Here is a 17,633-nt window from a genome sequence, read left to right on the forward strand (position 1 = left end):
TCTGTTTATTAACTAAAACAAAATAAAACAGAAAAATTTAATAAAATATGAATAAATACAAAAATAAAACAAATTACAAATGTGCCACAAATCTAGATACTAATAATATTAGAATGTCTTTTAGATATAAATGTTGTTAGAACTTCATTCTGGCTTTTAATTTAATTACAACTTCAGATATTAATTTTACTAGAACTTTATTCTGGATATAAATTTTACTAGAACTTTATCCTGGATACTCTGGATAGAATTTCATGAGAATTTCATTTTTGATGGCAATTTTTTTTACTTTTTTTTTACTTTACTAATTTTTTTTTTATTCTGGCTTTTAATTTTATTAGAACTTCAGATATTAATTTTACTAGAACTTTATTCTGAATATTATTAAAACCTCATTCTAGATATTAATTTTGCTTCATCTGCGTTCTGTATATAAAGTTATTAAAGCTTCATTCTGGATATTAATTTTTATCAGAACTTCATCCTGAATATGAATATATTAGCACTTCAAAATGGATGGATGGATGGATGGATAGCACTTCATTCTGGATGTTAATTTTATTAAAACATGTTTGTCAGTCACCTCAGTTTGCTTTACATTACTAATAAAAGTGAGTCAAAAGTCACTGGACACCGTTTTATTTTATTTTATTTTTTCATTATTGATTTTTATCTCTGGGATCATCTCAAACAAATTGTGTATGCTGAGAAAATACACAACAAACACCACCTTCAGCGCCACATTGTGGAGGCTTGTGACAGCATAAAAATATAACATAAAACAAAACAATTGAATTGAAAAAAAATAATAAAGCAATTGTCCTGTGACTTTTAACTCACCCTGTATATGGAAGCCTATTATGCATTTAGCTTCTGGGCCAATAGGTGGCCACCCAGCTCATTGAGAAGTTCAGCCGCCGCCGTAGCGATTCAGTAAACAGCTCATGCTACACACATCCTCATAAGAAGGAAGAGCAACATGTCTGATGAAGTGTTTATCCAGTGTGAGCACGTTCGGACGGCAGGGAAAGCTCATTACCCCGAGCCTCTCAGGTTGGAGTGAAACCATGACCTTCTCACTAACTCTTATCAAAGACATTAAACATCAATTATTCAAACGAATGACTTCACTTCAGCTCTAAATGTTACTCATTTGGACAACTTCATGAAACTTGCAGGATTTGTATGCATGAAATATGTATGGCGAAGCCATCAGTCTCTCCATAATGAATCAGCACACCTTAGAATTGACACATTTACTCTGGAGGGAAAAGTGATTACACACGGAAGACTTCTCCAAGTTAAGTGATACTTTTTAAATCCTACAAACGGGGAAACTCCACCTCCGCATTTAACCCATCCGTGCAGTGAAACACCACACACACACACACTAGGGGGCAGTGAGCGCACTTGCCCGGAGCGGTGGGCAGCCCTATCCACAGCACCCAGTGAGCAGTTGGGGGTTAGGTGTCTTGCTCAAGGACACCTCAGTCATGGACTGTTGGTGCTGGGGATCGAACCAGCAACCTTCCGGTCACAGGGCCAATTCCCTAACCTCCAGCCCACGACTGCCCCCGAACAGGCCTTTGTACAACTTCTGATAGCTACAATGATCTCACAGTGGTTCTCTATCCTTCTAAAAGCACAGCAATTCAACATTTACATGTATAGGCAATCAGGTGCACTCTATGAATGACTGCAGTGTACTTACAGAATCATATGTCATGCATATCTTAATATCTACAGAGATAAAAGGAAATTATTTCATTATGACTTCATGATGGAATTCACACCTTGTCCATGTAGGTAAGCTGTGAGGTAAGCACACATATCTACAATGTCGAACGCAATTGTCCATTTGGAACATGACTGTCACCTCCCAGCCAATCCCAACCGTTTATAAACACTACTTCTTCCACTGAGTAAAAAAAGCAAGAACAAACCTGCAGTGAGAATGTCTGGTCAGTTAAGTATTAAGTGATACTGTTTTGATCCCACAAACGGGGAAATTCCACCTCCACATTTAACCCATCCTTGAAGTGAAACACCACATACACACTAGTGAACACACACACTAGGGGGGCAGTGAGCACACTTGCCCAGAGCGGTGGGCAGCCCTATCCATGGTGCCCGGGGAGCAGTTGGGGGTTAGGTGTCTTGCTCAAGAACACCTCAGTCATGGACTGTCGGCCCTGGGGATCAAACCGGCGACCTTCCGGTCACAGGGCCAGTTCCCTAACCTCCAGCCCACAACTGCCCCTTTTTTTTTTGTCTTTTTTTTTTTAACTCATTTACATATCATATCTAAGTATTAAATCACATTACAGAACAATGTTACAAAGTCTTCTTAGCCACAGGGTTGGTTTTATCATTAGCTTATCTGAATAGCCAGTTTAGTTGCTCAGGCTTTCTGCCTAATAACCATGAAAACCTGTTGCTTAATATGCAATGACCAAACAATTTCTCTGATCTTCGTAAATACTTGAAAATTCTAAAATTCAGATTCACTCTAATGAAAAAATCTCGCTCATGTATTGTCAGCAACAAGGAAAATTACAGCTACATATATTTAATTTTAGGGCGGCACGGTGGCGTGGTGGGTAGCGCTGTCGCCTCACAGCGAGGAGGGCCTGGGTTCAATTCCCCTGCCGGGTGACCAGGGTCCTCTCTGTGTGGAGTTTGCATGTTCTCCCCGTGTCTGCGTGGGTTTCCTCCGGGTTCTCCGGTTTCCTCCCACAGTCCAAAGACATGCAGTCAGGCCAATTGGACGTGCTAAATTGCCCCTGGGTGTGAGTGACTGTCTGTGTCTGTCTGTCTGTCTGCCCTGCGATGGACTGGCGACCCATCCAGGGTGTATCCTGCCTTCCGCCCGAAGACTGCTAGGATAGGCTCCAGCACCCCCCCGCGACCCTGACGGAGAAGCGGCTTAGAAAATGGATGGATGGATATTTAATTTTATTTCATTTTATCATCATATCACACTTTGGAGTTTGTGTGAATACAAATAATTCAGTTTCATTACCAGATCACAGTTTGTCCCTTGTGTGAACAGAAATAATTCAGTTTCATTACCAGATCACAGTTTGTCCCTTGTGTGAATAGAAATAATTCAGTTTCATTACCAGATCAGTGTGTCCCTTGTGTGAATAGAAATAATTCAGTTTCATTACCCGGCTACGGTTTGATGTTTGAGTGAATAGAAATAATTCATTTTTATTACCAGATTAGAGTTTGAAGTTTTCATGCATTACCAGATCACAGCTTGGAGTTTGTGCGTATAGAAATAATTCAGTTTTAACACCAGTTCACAGCTTGGAGTCTCTATGTATAGCAATAAAAGGATCCTGATCCATGTTGCTGATTCTGAAGTGCGCTCTCCCTCTGCTGTCCACAGTGACCTGCTTTCCAGTACATCGGTCACCCGTCTTCTGCCCAGAGATGACGTCGCAGTATGTTCCAGCGGTCAGACCAGTATTTAGTGTGGCATCTAAAAAACTGAAAGAATGCTGTTACAGCTGACTAAATCACAGCATGCAGTAAAAGAAACTTCACATCCTACACTGCCTGCCAAAAGTTTTGGGACACAGGTTTTTCAAAATGTTTTTAATGTTTGTTTAATGTATGTAAATGATCACGGTCAGTTTGCACTTAATAAACAGGAAACTGAGTGTTGAAGATTTTCACTTAGAGTAATACATAGCTGAGTTAGGATAAACCATTACAGAGACTTTTCTTACTTCGTTGAAAAATAACAAGATAAGTCAAACTTCAGAAGAAGGCAAAATACTGTCAGTGTCATAGGTGATCAGAACATTCTTCAAGGAACACAAATCAAAGAAAAAACGAGTCTGTCAAAACTAGACTTTCTCAGGCAACTGGACTGATCGATAGAGATGAAATGAGACCAATGGATTTGTAGCCTTACCATTCATCATTATTGATGACTATGAAGCCACGATCACCTCGTCCAAATGCAATCTGGTTGCTTCCATTGTCCCACCAATTGCACAAAGGCTGCCCGTTCACTATGACGCGGAAGGTGACCATGTTCCTGTAAAAAGATCAACAGAACGCGTTGGTGTTAGAACTGTATTCTGGAAATCTGACAACATTCTTCCATTTGATAGTCTGGAATCAAAAACAATGCTGTTTTTTAATAACATAAAACCAATTACATTCTAGATTCATGTATGAAATAATTGTAATAGGACGCCATTGTTCTGTAACTTTAACCAGGCTTAGCTAATTAGTATGAAGCTGTGGATTAAGATGAAGAAAAGCTGGTAACACTTTATTTGAAGGCTACCTACATAAGGGCTTCATGACACATTCATAAGCACTGAATAATGTGTTTATGAAGCGCTACTTGAACATTTATTAAGTGCTTATGTCGGTTCTCGCAACCTGACATGATGTTTTATGAAATAAATGACATTGTACTGACATAATATGAATAAACGTTGAACATATTTACAGCACTAAACATATTTAAACACTATACATAATTGCATCAATCATCTTATCCATGCCATGGAGCAAAGAGGGGGTGGTTTCCAGGCATCTTTCACCTGATATCAGTACAATGTCGTCTTATGAATGCTGACATAAATAGTTATGTATAGTGTTTTTAATGTTTAGTGATGTAAATATGTTCAACGTTTATTGTTATTATGTCAGTACAATATAATTTATTTCATAAAACATCTTATGACAGGTTGCGAGAACCGACATAAGCACTTAATAAATGTTCAAGTAACGCTTCATAAACACATTATACAGTGCTTATGAATGCGTCATGAAGCCCTTATGTAGGTAGCCTTCAAATAAAGTGATAGCCAAGTTCTAATAAAGTGAATATCCAGAATGAGATTAGGCTAAAATTACTACAGAGGATGAATTTCTAATGAAACTACCATCCTGAATGGCATCTATTTTTAAAAATGACAAACCCTGACGCAGGTAACTAGGCCAGAAATGATGATAAATAATATACCATAATCATCTGTTTATCATTTAATCGAACTTCTTGCTTAGATTAAAATATTGACACTGCAAGCCGATAATTATTGAACAAAATAAGAATGATTAGTTTGACAAACGACCTGTCCAGGGTGTTTCCTGCCTTCTGCCCAGTAAGTGCTGGGATAGGCCGCAGCACCCCTCCCCCCACCCGTGAGCCTGGTGGATAAGCAGCTTAGATGATGGATGAGTGAGTGAGTGAGTGAGTGAGTGAGTGAGTGAGTGAGTGAGTGAGTGAGTGAGTGAGTGAGTGAGTGAGTGAGATATTTATTAACCCCTTCACATTTCATGGTCATTACCTACTAAGGCTTCATTAACTAGAAGGACTTCACTGCAAACTAATGGAGCTTTTCTTGGGCTATATAAGTGTGTAATAACACTTGGGGCCTGCTGCCAGGCCCATGGCTTGGGAAATATATTAACAAACATCTGTGACCTGATCTGAGGCCAGCGGTGTTCACAGACCCAGCCGTCTCCACAGCCGCCATCTGGACCGATCGGAACTGGCTTAGTGGTGCCATCAGGATAACTGGGGGGTCCGACCCAATCATTCTCATCCTGACACACACAGACACTGGCTTAAACAGGGAGTAGAACAACCCACTGTCATGACACAGGTTAGACTATTCATGTTTACCAGTCAACTAGTCAAAACAGCAGCTGGCTATTCATGTTTTCAGTAGAGAGAATAAGAAATGACTGGCTCTTCAAAATCAAGTGTTTTGAAACCTCATTTAGCCGGCTTGTGTCCAGTTTGATCCATCTTGCTAGTAGAAGTGGATGCATTTGATTTTGAGGCGGTTATGCACTGCAGTAGTATTTACAGGTATTTGAGTGTGGTCATATACATGCTGCAGTTACAGTGGAGTTGGATTCATCTCTTAGAAAGCATTTCCAGGTTAATGATGTCTGATTGGATTCATGTTTAGCAGAAGAACTGCTTGACCAGGCTAACTTTTGACTGCAAACTACCTCTCCTGCCTCCACTGTGTTTCATTACTCATAGGTTGTGGGCTTGATTGGAACTGATTGGAGCAGAGGGAATGATGAGATTCCCTCTGACATATTTTCAAAATCGATTTATCTACATATAGATCATTGTTTAGGGCTGATTACTGTAGCTGTGGTGAACATTTCTGGAAAAAAAGTCTATTTAAAAAAATTAAAGGCTTCTTCTTGGGGAAAAAAAGTGTCTGCCGTCCAATAAATGTGTCAATTTTAGAATAATATAATTGTTTTTATTCCATTACAATATTTTTTTTAGGTAGAATATTAGATTTGACTGAAGAATTTGTTTAAGGCAAGTCTGTGAAGCTGCACCAGACACCTACTTTTCCTTTCACAATATGCCGATCCCAGCGGTAGCTGGACATCACTCTGGTCATGCCATAGGGATGGGCTAGCATGAACGCCACAGCCATTTTATACAGCCTGGAGAGCAGAAGGAACGGTGCAGTCATTCAGTCAAGTGAGAGGCCTCAGCTTTGTTCTAGCTGTAGCAGTAGATGTGGTGTGTTCACAGAGAGGACAGCTCCTACCTGGGTTCCCAGAAGGTGAGGATGGATGCCCCACCTGCTCCATGACCTCTCTGGTTGTCATGGTTATCTACAAACACCAGGGCTTTGTCAGAAGGCATCAATCCCCATCCTTCGCCCCAGGACCTGAAAAGCACAGGACTTCATACTGTCTAAACATAAAAAAACAGCTCACAAAAGCACAGAGCAGATAAGGACAAAGAGTTAAGTTGTAGAACGTACAGTACAGTGTGTGTCCAGCCTGGAATTTTTAAATCGCTCAACAATTCGAACCCAAACACAGGATGATAAAATTCTGCCTAAACTCGAAATTAACCCAACAAAGTTCTGCCAAAACCTAACCACATCCAACACAATCATGCCTGAAACTTAAGGCCACTAATATTTCCAAACCCAAGTGCAGCCCAACAAAATAAAAGAAAAACCTGAAAATCCAACAACAGTCCGACAAAATGCTGCTCAAATCAGGCTGCATTCTGTCTGAACTGCAGTGCATCCCAGAAAATTCTGTCTCAGGATTTTTAGGAAAGTCAAAATCCTGACTCTGGCCATAGTCCACCAAAATTCTGTCTCAACTAAACCATAGCCCATTAAAACTCTGTCTGAACTCAACTGCAGCCCAAAAAATTCTGTCTGAACCCGACTGCAGCCCAACAAAGTTCTGTCTGAACCCGACTGTAGCCCAACAAAATTGTCTGAACCCGACTGTAGCCCCCAAAAAATTGTCTGAACCCGACTGTAGCCCCCGAAAAATTGTCTGAACTCAACTGTAGCCCAACATTATTCTGTCTGAACCCGACTGTAGCCCAACAAAGTTGTCTGAACCCGACTGCAGCCCAAAAAAATTCAATCTGAATCCGTCTGTAGCCCAACAAAATTATGTTTAAACCTGACTGTAGCCCCAAAAAATTGTCTGAACCCGACTGTAGCCCCACAAAATTTTGTTAAAACCTGATTATAGCCCAGCAAAACTCTGGCTGAATTCAATTATAGCCCAAGAAAATTCTGTCTAAGCTCAACGGAAGCACCGCAAAATTGTCAGAATAAGAGTAAATGCAGGTGAAAATCAGTTAAAGGTAGGAGGCAGACTATAAGAAACTCAAATGTGAAATATGAACCCATATGTGACTTACCTGAGGTCGGATAGCTTGTAGCCATTCCATTTGCGAAAGACAGAACCCAGCATAGCGCCATATTTGAATTCGGTAACACGGCCAAGTGGGTAGTATTCACCAGCTTTAATGGGCTCGTCTCCCAAATCAATGACCTTAGACAGGACATAACCACACAAGCAAGTCTGTATGAGATTACTTAATACCTCAAGATGATTTGAGTCAAGTGTGTGATTACCAAGGCCTGTAGTTTGTACAATGCTAATTGGTGGGATATAGTCCCAAACTAAGGGAGCAAACATCAAACATGTCTGGATTGGCTGCATTTGGGGTAAGTGGGGAAACTGTGTACATCAGAACTTTTTCTATTGATTATTTCTTTAAGAGAACTCTAACTGACCATAACTCTAACTGACCGTTGTCATACAGCTTGATCAAAACTGAAGGGCAAGGACACATGGATTTTGGTGTGCTCATGCATGCTCTGTAGAATGAAAACTGAACCTTACTTCTTGGTAAATGAGCGGGCTGGAGCCTTTGGGGAACCACTTCGGGTTGAGGTTGTGAAGCCTTCCATATAAGACCTTCAGGTCGGCTGGCCACATGTGTTTACAAGCGTCCACCCGAAAGCCAGCCACACCCATGTCCACCAGAGTGTTCAAGTAGTCCACAATTTTCCCACGGACGTGTTCCTTATCCTGGGCCAAATCAAGGAGGCCGAGCAGACGGCAGTTGCGCACCTGAAGGAAACGTTTTAGGTAAAGAAAAATACCTGTTGATCAGGCGTATCATTCTGACCACCTCCTTGTTTCTACACTCTTTGTCCACTTTATCAGCTCCACTTACTGTATAGCTGCACTCTGTAGTTCTACAGTTACAGACTGTAGTCCATCTGTTTCTCTGATACTCTGTTACCCTGTTCTTCAGTGGTCAGGACCCCATGGACCCTCATAGAGCAGGTACTATTTGGGTGGTGGATCATTCTCAGCACTGGAGTAACACTGACGTGGTGGTGGTGTGTTAGTGTGTGTTGTGCTGGTCTGAGTGGATCAGACACAGCAGTGCTGCTGGAGTTTTTAAACACTATGGCCACTCACTGTCCTCTCAAAGTGCACCTATACAGTAAGTGGAGCTGATAAGATGGACAATGAGCATAGAAACAAGGAATGTCATAATGTTATGCCTGATCGGAGTATGGAGGCCTTAAAAGAGGCACGCTGCCACTGAGGTTTCCAATTCTCATTCTGAAGAAACCTTGCTTTGCACGCTTCAGTCATCTGCTTGCTCCAACACAATCGGGAAGGGCTTGTTAATAAGTTGATTAGTTCAGGTATACTGTTGCACAAATATTAAGTCTACAGCAATTCTAACAAAGCTGATTAACGTCAAGGATGTCAATTAAGTGCTCTGTACTGCTCTATAATGTACAACAGACAGAATATAATACTCTACAGGAAAGGTAGAGGCTGCTATGACATCTATTGTTTCATTGAAAAAGCCTCTATAATGTTCATATGATCCACACAGTCGCTCTGACAGACTGTAATACACTACAGGAAGCGTAGGGGGCGATACGGCTTCTATTGTTTCATTGAAAAAGCCTCTATAATGTTCATATGATCCACACAGTCGCTCTGACAGACTGTAATACACTACAGGAAGCGTAGGGGGCGATACGGCCTCTATTGTTTCATTGAAAAAGCCTCTATAATGTTCATATGATCCACACAGTCGCTCTGACAGACTGTAATACACTACAGGAAGCGTAGGGGGCGATACGGCTTCTATTGTTTCATTGATAAAGCCTCTATAATGTTTATATGATCCACACAGTCGCTCTGACAGACTGTAATACACTACAGGAAGCGTAGGGGGCGATACGGCTTCTACTGTTTCATTTAAAAAGCTCTATAATGTTCATATGATCCACACAGTCGCTCTGACAGACTGTAATACACTACAGGAAGCGTAGGGGGCGATACGGCTTCTACTGTTTCATTTAAAAAGCTCTATAATGTTTATATGATCCACACAGTCGCTCTGACAGACTGTAATACACCACAGGAAGCGTAGGGGGCGATACGGCTTCTACTGTTTCATTTAAAAAGCTCTATAATGTTCATATGATCCACACAGTCGCTCTGACAGACTGTAATACACTACAGGAAGCGTAGGGGGCGATACGGCTTCTACTGTTTCATTTAAAAAGCTCTATAATGTTCATATGATCCACACAGTCGCTCTGACAGACTGTAATACACTACAGGAAGCGTAGGGGGCGATACGGCTTCTACTGTTTCATTTAAAAAGCTCTATAATGTTCATATGATCCACACAGTCGCTCTGACAGACTGTAATACACTACAGGAAGCGTAGGGGGCGATACGGCTTCTACTGTTTCATTTAAAAAGCTCTATAATGTTCATATGATCCACACAGTCACTCTGACAGACTGTAATACACTACAGGAAGCTTGGGGGCGATACGGCTTCTACTGTTTCATTTAAAAAGCTCTATAATGTTCATATGATCCACACAGTCGCTCTGACAGACTGTAATACACTACAGGAAGCGTAGGGGGCGACACGGCTTCTACTGTTTCATTTAAAAAGCTCTATAATGTTCATATGATCCACACAGTCGCTCTGACAGACTGTAATACACTACAGGAAGCGTAGGGGGCGATATGACTTTTGTGCACCATAAAAGACAAACATTTGTCGCAGACTGATATTTACATGATGTAAGAGGAAGCCACAGAGGGCAACATGGCTCAATTAGACAATTAATCCAATAATAGCTCAATTGATTAGTTCCAGCCCTGCAATCAATACAGGATTTGCTCTACTTGCTCTACAGTTTTGCATAAGGAAGCAAACATATTTACGCCTCTGTCCGGTGGCATTCCCCACCTAGTGATCTTTCATCGTTTCCAAAATTATACCTGATAAATGTCTTGGTAATTCTCAATATTTCCACTGCCGCTGGTGCATTTATCATCGTTGAAGTCGGCGGCGGAATAGGGCACAGATGGGAACTCCTCTCGGCTGGCATTGAAGTATGAGCCACAGGTCGAGCGGCTGCCCTCCCCTGCGTCCGCCATGCACATGTGATTGATGACGACGTCGGCGTAGATCTTCACCTGCAGGAAACGATGGTAGGTTGATTTCCATAACGACACAAGTGCCACACCGTCCATCATCAGACATCATAGCCTGCCAGTGTGCCATGTCAGGCACACAGAACGGGTCATGGATGTGCTGAGGGACTTCACAAGCTTCGGCGGGATGTTCTAGAGCTGAAAATAAAAATGTAAAAAAAAAAATCTTGAACTGAGTGAGTCTGTCAAAATGTTGAAAGCTTCTGCAGCCTACCCCAACATCATTGCATCTCCTGATCATGTCCCGGAGCTCGTGTTCTGTCCCGGATCTGGAGCACAGATTGTAGCTGACAGGCTGGTAGCGCTCCCACCACGGCCGGTGTGGTTTGGAAACTACAATATGCTCGCTGGGAGGAGAAATCTGTTGGAGGAAACCAATTATGTCTTTCAGGATGATGCACTGCAGCTCTTGCAACTAATAGTCCACTTTCAAAGGAATATATTGGCCAAAAGTCAAGCAGTTTTCCCTCCTTTACACCAAATGTAGTGGTGCTTGTTGGTTCTCTCACACTGACCTGTATTTAAAGGACCGAGGGACAGAAAACTGTCAACATTAAAGCAGGAGAGCTTTAACAGTCTGTGTGACAATATATGTATAATTACAGCTTAGTATATTAAACAATGCAGTTCAGTAGCTCAGCCTTCACAGTGGTTTAAAGTAAGACATATGGATTTATTAACAGTCTGCAATCAACTTAATTACATAGTATAACTGAGTAAATATAATGGTGAGACTATACAGAAGACATTGTAAATATGACATAAGAACACTAGCTAGACAGACAGACAGACAGACAGGGTTAATCTAGAACCAGAGGTCTTGTCTCTCTTCATTAGCTTCCCTATTCTGAAAAATCACAAGTTGTGGAAAACAACCCCCAAACTTAAAGGGTATTAGGAAGTGTCTGAAATTTAGATGCTGATAAGAACTGTCCATTTGCGGTGCTTCAAAAAGGTATAGAAGTTAAATGACCTTTATTAGTCCCACAACAGGGATATTTAACCTCCGTATTTTGAGCCATCTGTGCAGTGAACAGAGGTGGACAAAGTACACAAATCACGTACTTGAGTTAAAGTAGAGACCCCCAAGGTAAAATATCACTCCAGTAAAAGTAGAAGTTCCTCCCTTTAGACCTCCACTTGAGTAAAAGTACTAAAGTATTTACCTTCAAATGTACTTAAGTATAAAGTAAAAGTACTAAAAGAGTAATTCTGGCTCTGATGTCCTGTTATCATTTTTATAACCAGACTGGCTTCATGAACTCATTTCAGGTGAAAGTCCTCCAGCGTCTCTCTTGGTAAACCAGTCTTTTAATAGAACGTCATTAATTAGTGACGCTGACGTCTATTAAAATGATCAGAAGCACAAAACACTGAAGGTAAACAGTTTCCATCAGGGAGAACCGAGTGGCTCTGAAATCACTTTTTACACACAAGCAAAGTTTCAGTTTCACATTTATTTACAACTTAGTTCCAAGTTTAAGTTGAATAAAAACTGGCTTTAAACTCAGGATCACAGATGAGCTCCTTTACTATGTTGATCTGTAGGCGTCTGTTCATAAACATAAACCAGCCCAAACTCATTTACTATAAAATGAAATGGTGTTTGTAGAAATTCAGAAAAAAGCCGCGTCAGTCTCGACTGCATATGTGGACATATTTCTATATTGAGCTCTATTTACACAAAGTTAGGTTAGTTCATCATTTATGTTGAACAGACTCTCCCAAAGTTTTACGCTGCTGCGCTGACGTTGAACCGCGTGCTGCACTGGGTCGGTATGACCAACAGGTCAAAACCAGCTCTAAACAAAGTGACCGCTGGGCCCTGATTGGTGCTCTGGCTTTGCGCTTCTTTCGTTTTGACATGTTACGTTTTTATACACACAGAAACCAAAAGGAACGAAAAATTTCTCAAAATGTAGGAGGAAAAAGTCGGATATTAGACTCTGAAATGTAGTGGAGTGAAAGGAGAAAGACGCCCAGAACGGAGAAACTTCAGTACAGATACACCAAAAATACTAAAGTACAGAAACTAATTACATTTACTCAGTTACTGTCCACCACTGGCAGTGAAACACTACATACACACTAGTGAATGCACACACACTAGGGGGAGTGAGCACACTTGCCCAGAGCAGTCCAGGGAGCAGTTGGGGGTTCGGTGTTACTGTTGGCTCAGGGGATCAAACTAGAGGCCTTCTGGTCACAACGCTGGTTTGAGGCAAGTGAGTGATGATTTAGCCATGTAGTTTAATATCACCAAGCTAATTGTGTACTTGAGCTCCCATTACTTGTTTACTAATTTACATTAGCTCCATAGCTCCAGTCCGAAAACTAAAGGAGCAAACATCAGCGACCCAGTGTCTCAGTTGATCGACTGCATTAGGGGTGAAGGGGAAAGTTAAGTAAATTCATTTTTCACTATTTTTTTTTCGCTATTTCCTATTCATGGACCTCTGATGTTTTTATTCTTTAGCAGGTGTCATGAGCAAATTAGGAAACGTGGGCCTAAGCTGATTTACTCTAGGACAAAAATGAATGAGTTCTGGAAGTTTGTCGCTGTGGTAAACTTAAATGCCCCAAGGATGATACATTTTGCCGTACGGATGTTTTTCCTCCGAACGTCATGGAATCTTCCGAATTAGGTGGTTATTAAGGAGACGAAATACAGCATGCTACATGCGAGCTAACGCTGCAGTGCACTAACCTGACACCATAAGACTGGCAACCTGGACAAAAATACCCCACACAGACGGGCAAACTTTGACTAATGTAGCAGTTTGGAGGCTGTGACGGTTTTACGGTGTGTTCACACCTACTGTATTTCATTCAGATTAAATCGGTTTGTTCTGTCAGTTCTGAACAAACCATCCATCCTCAATTGTGCACTAAACTGAATCATGGATCTTGCTTTATCTCCAAATGAATCCTTTTTCAGTTCACTAAAATGCTGGAGGGAAAGCATTGTTACTATGGTCTGCATCAAACGAGGGAGTTAAACATCAGAGCAAGCTTTTTTCAGTGGACATCAGGGCTGTACTGGGCACAAAATAGGCCTGTTTTAACATCTGGCTCTTTACAGAGACTCATATGAGAAACTGCTACTAATAAAAGTAGATTAATTTTGATGACGAGCAAATAATTTTGCCACATGATGTATTTGCGATAGCTTAGACCAGAAATCTGTGACCTAATTGGTTAATTTCAAACTGACATAAAAATTAAAATGAGATTGTAGACGTAGAAATCAAGTAAACTTTATTTTTATTACTCTGATTGTGATACACCCAGACATTGTCTGTATCAAGCATCTTTCATGTAATATAATTATCCATTTTATCATGAATATATTTGATATTCTTACTACAAACCCAATTCCAAAAAATTGCTGACATATATCCTGACTTTTCTGGACTCAAACTCATCTGAAATGGACTGATGTTCAGTGAAAATGTGTATTGTGCTCTGACAAGTTAACCTTTCAGATAGTTTATGGAAATAATGGATGTTAGTGTTCTCCAGGCCAGAAAAGAAAAGGAGCATCGAGATTGTTACCAGTGTAAAGTGCAAAATCCAACATCTGCCATGCTATGTGGGTACTAGTGGGTCATTTGCATATTTGTGAAAGCACTATTAATGCTGAGCACATTTGCATTTCATATGCTGTCCCAATTTTTCTGAAACTGGGCACTAATAAAGGCAAACTTTGTACTAGGGAGCTTGACTTCATCATCAAATTCCCGACTAATCAACAAACGCCCACATGTGTAATTAGGTGCATTTCAGCTGTTGCACTGTGAAACCAACCAAACCAAATAAATATATACAATGTCACAAAAACCAAACACTGGCGTGGTGTGAAAACAAACTTAGGCTGCAGTTTTAGCAGCTGGTGTTTAAGTTTCAGTGTGCAAGAGTGCTTGCTAGCTTATGTGTGTATAGCATTATTTGTATTCTGAATAGAGAACTTGTAGAGAGGAGAATTACCACTCTGTAATGTCTTTTGCATTTCTTAGAGACTAGAGGGCGCTCCTGAGCGAGTCCAAAATTAATGGGTTGAGTTGATTGAGCAAAATCAAAGATTATAAATGCTTAAACATTTTTAATGTAAAAGGATACATTCGTTTGCTAAACACAGAACAGCATAAAACATTTTACCACTGCTAGTATATTTTTAAGAGCTTTTAAATTTGAGAAACAGGAGTTTAAAATGACGCCTCATGTACGTCATTGAGCCAACGAGCTGCTCCACTCGCCAACCAAGCACTCAGTAGCAGTAATGCCAGCGTTCTGCTGCCCATCCTTCTACTTTCCAAAATTAAAGAAAAGTTCTGGGCGCATGGTTGGAAGCTATTTTAACATTTCATATTTAGGCATTGAGCTCTATTTTCTCAAATTCATTGAGGACTCGCTAGCGGGCGCCCTCTGGCTTTTTGCAGCTTTTTGTTTTTGATATAACGAAGGAAATAGGAAGTGACCAGGCTCCTCATTAACCAGCTGTTTTGACTGCTAAACAACCTTGCAATTTTGGGGGTGGTGGTATAAATGTACACAACATGAAACATATTGGCTTTGAGGTATTTTTGTTGACCTCAGGACACGATAGCAGTGATTTTAATAAATATTTAACAAGCCTTTCATTTTTCCCATTGGGAAAACCAGCTAAGACCCAGAGTTCCTAATAAAGGCATGATGCTGCCTACAAAATGATGCCTAATTTCAGAGATCTACTTACTTGAACTCCATGAAAACCACTGGGTGCCAAATATCTCTCACATTCATCAGCGATATCTGACCAGCGCCATTCAAACAGATGGACAATCGATCCTCCATGGTGGGTGTGGGAGTGGTACTGGGACAGGCCCAGTCCAAAACCCAGCGCTAGCAAACACCATTTTGTCCTTGTCTGGTCATAGAAAGCGATATAATGATAAAAAAAAGTTGGTTATATATGCAAGACTTCAATATATCAGGTCAGTTGATTTGCACTACCCCTACCAGAGGCCATCCATTTGAAATTCAGTATGGATCTGCATTATTGATACACACAAAAAAAAATCCTGCTCATGGCCGGTTTCTATTTCCAGCCCACCGTATTAAAGAATTCACATGTTGGTGCTGTAAAACTAGGCAAGCTCTGCAAAAAACAAAGAATAAAATCACTGTCCTGAAGATGTTTCTCATGCTAAACAGTCTTCCAGATAAACAGCAGCCTCAGGTATTAAAATTCACCACTGCAGTGCAGATTTAAAAGGCTCACCTTCATGCCGCCTCACCTTCGCAGCTCTCGACTCCATGCAAAAGTAATGAAGGGGAGTGAGCTCAGTGTGTCTGAGAAGGAGCAGCAGCACACCTGCCTCTGCGTCTCTGGGACTCCAGCAGAGCAGGCCTGAAACAGGGGGCTAGAGTTCCCCACGCAGGCCTAGAGCAGTGAGGCTTAGCCGGGACACCAGACGCACACAGAGCCCAGGCTGAGGAAGCAGCTCCAGTGGGACGTCCCTAACTATAATCTACAGTGACCTGGAAGTGCTTGGCTTTTTTGAAGAGTCTAACTGGTATTAAATATTCGCTTTTTAAACACTGGTGAACATTAAATTTTGAGTTTCATCTAATAATATATTATAAAACTCACAACCAGAGTTTTGTGTTATATGTAAGAAATTCTTCTTAGTGCAGGAAACAAAATGATTCCGGAGAAAAATAATTCCAATAATTCCAGGAAAAAATGAAATAAATAAATAACAAAAAAATTTGTAAATAATATAAAAAAATAAAAATAATAATAACACACACACACACACACACACACACATAGATACAGTTGTATGCAAGTTTTGCCACCCTTGGTCAAATGACACGTTTTGTAAATTTATTTATTTTTTTGTTTACGTGAAAATAAGTTAACACATCCGATTTAGAGAATAAACATTTTAATGCACAATTACTCTTTATTTGCTGAATGTAACATACGGGGGGGGGGGGTGTAAAATAATAAAACATCTCCTGTGCAAAAATATGGCACATCTTATGATTAATGCTTTACAAAATGCCAAACCCAGCAAATAAACAGAAATTATGTACTAACATTTACAGAAAAAATGTCATGTTTGAGTTCTCCGTGAAAGATGTTCTAACTTTTAACCAGGTCTGTTCATAGTTTTGCATATGACTCTTTACAAAGTACCATTTAAAAGTTTGGAATCACTTGTCACATTAATAAGATGTCATTGTTCTGCCTTCCAGGCAAAGCAAATGGTGAAATGTATATTTAGGAAAGAAAATAGCGCCCTCTAGTGGATACACTGAATATGTTCCTTTAAGAAAGCGAGAGGAAGTTGAGAGGAAGCGTTGGAAGAGCACAGCCAGAAATGAATGCAAGCTCAGCTTAATCTGTTGTCATCCCCATTCAATCTCTTCAAAGCAATGTCTGTGAGTAAACATTTTAGTAGATTGACTGTTTATATTAGCATATTTTTGAGAATTGAGTCCTGTTTAAGTTCATTTTGAGATTAATTGCATCAGTTGCGGTTGCTAGCATGCTCCTAGCTTGGTGCTACCCTGTATCTTTGTCCTGGTGTGATATGTTGTTTTATTTGTGTTTTACACTTATAATTGACCTTTTGTGATTTGTCTGTTCAGTTTCACTCTAAATTCACATTTTCAAGGCTAAATAAAGTCACAGGAAGAAGCTACATCCTGACTCTTCTAGCCTTTTGTGGTTAGAGTTTGGCTCCTGTTTAGTTCTGGTTCTAACACCTTAACGAGAACAACAAGTGAAAAGACATTGAAAGCTGAGATTCAGGTGTG

General features: G+C 40.5%; 1 protein-coding gene across 3 annotated transcripts; it reads right to left on the bottom strand.

Annotated features, from left to right (window-relative positions):
• Positions 1-2,938: 2,938 nt before the first annotated feature.
• On the bottom strand, positions 2,939-16,376 carry LOC108441595 (alpha-amylase-like). 3 transcript variants are annotated; one of them, XM_017721210.2, is made up of 11 exons: positions 16,103-16,370; positions 15,562-15,732; positions 11,041-11,187; positions 10,611-10,808; positions 8,176-8,406; positions 7,688-7,821; positions 6,558-6,680; positions 6,351-6,450; positions 5,456-5,577; positions 3,926-4,051; positions 2,939-3,495 (listed from the first exon to the last, which is right to left on the bottom strand). In XM_017721210.2, exons 1-11 carry the CDS (start codon positions 16,121-16,123, stop codon positions 3,306-3,308), a joined length of 1,563 nt encoding a protein of 520 aa, XP_017576699.2. In that variant the 5' UTR covers positions 16,124-16,370; the 3' UTR covers positions 2,939-3,305. The 3 variants fall into 3 exon arrangements, with proteins under 3 accessions (XP_017576699.2, XP_017576700.2, XP_017576701.2); XM_017721211.2 differs by having other exon boundaries at positions 16,087-16,370; XM_017721212.2 differs by having other exon boundaries at positions 3,356-3,506; positions 16,103-16,376.
• Between the last annotated feature and the right edge of the window lie 1,257 nt (positions 16,377-17,633).

The sequence above is a fragment of the Pygocentrus nattereri genome, chromosome 3, assembly GCF_015220715.1.
Source record: "Pygocentrus nattereri isolate fPygNat1 chromosome 3, fPygNat1.pri, whole genome shotgun sequence".
Taxonomy (NCBI): domain Eukaryota; kingdom Metazoa; phylum Chordata; class Actinopteri; order Characiformes; family Serrasalmidae; genus Pygocentrus; species Pygocentrus nattereri.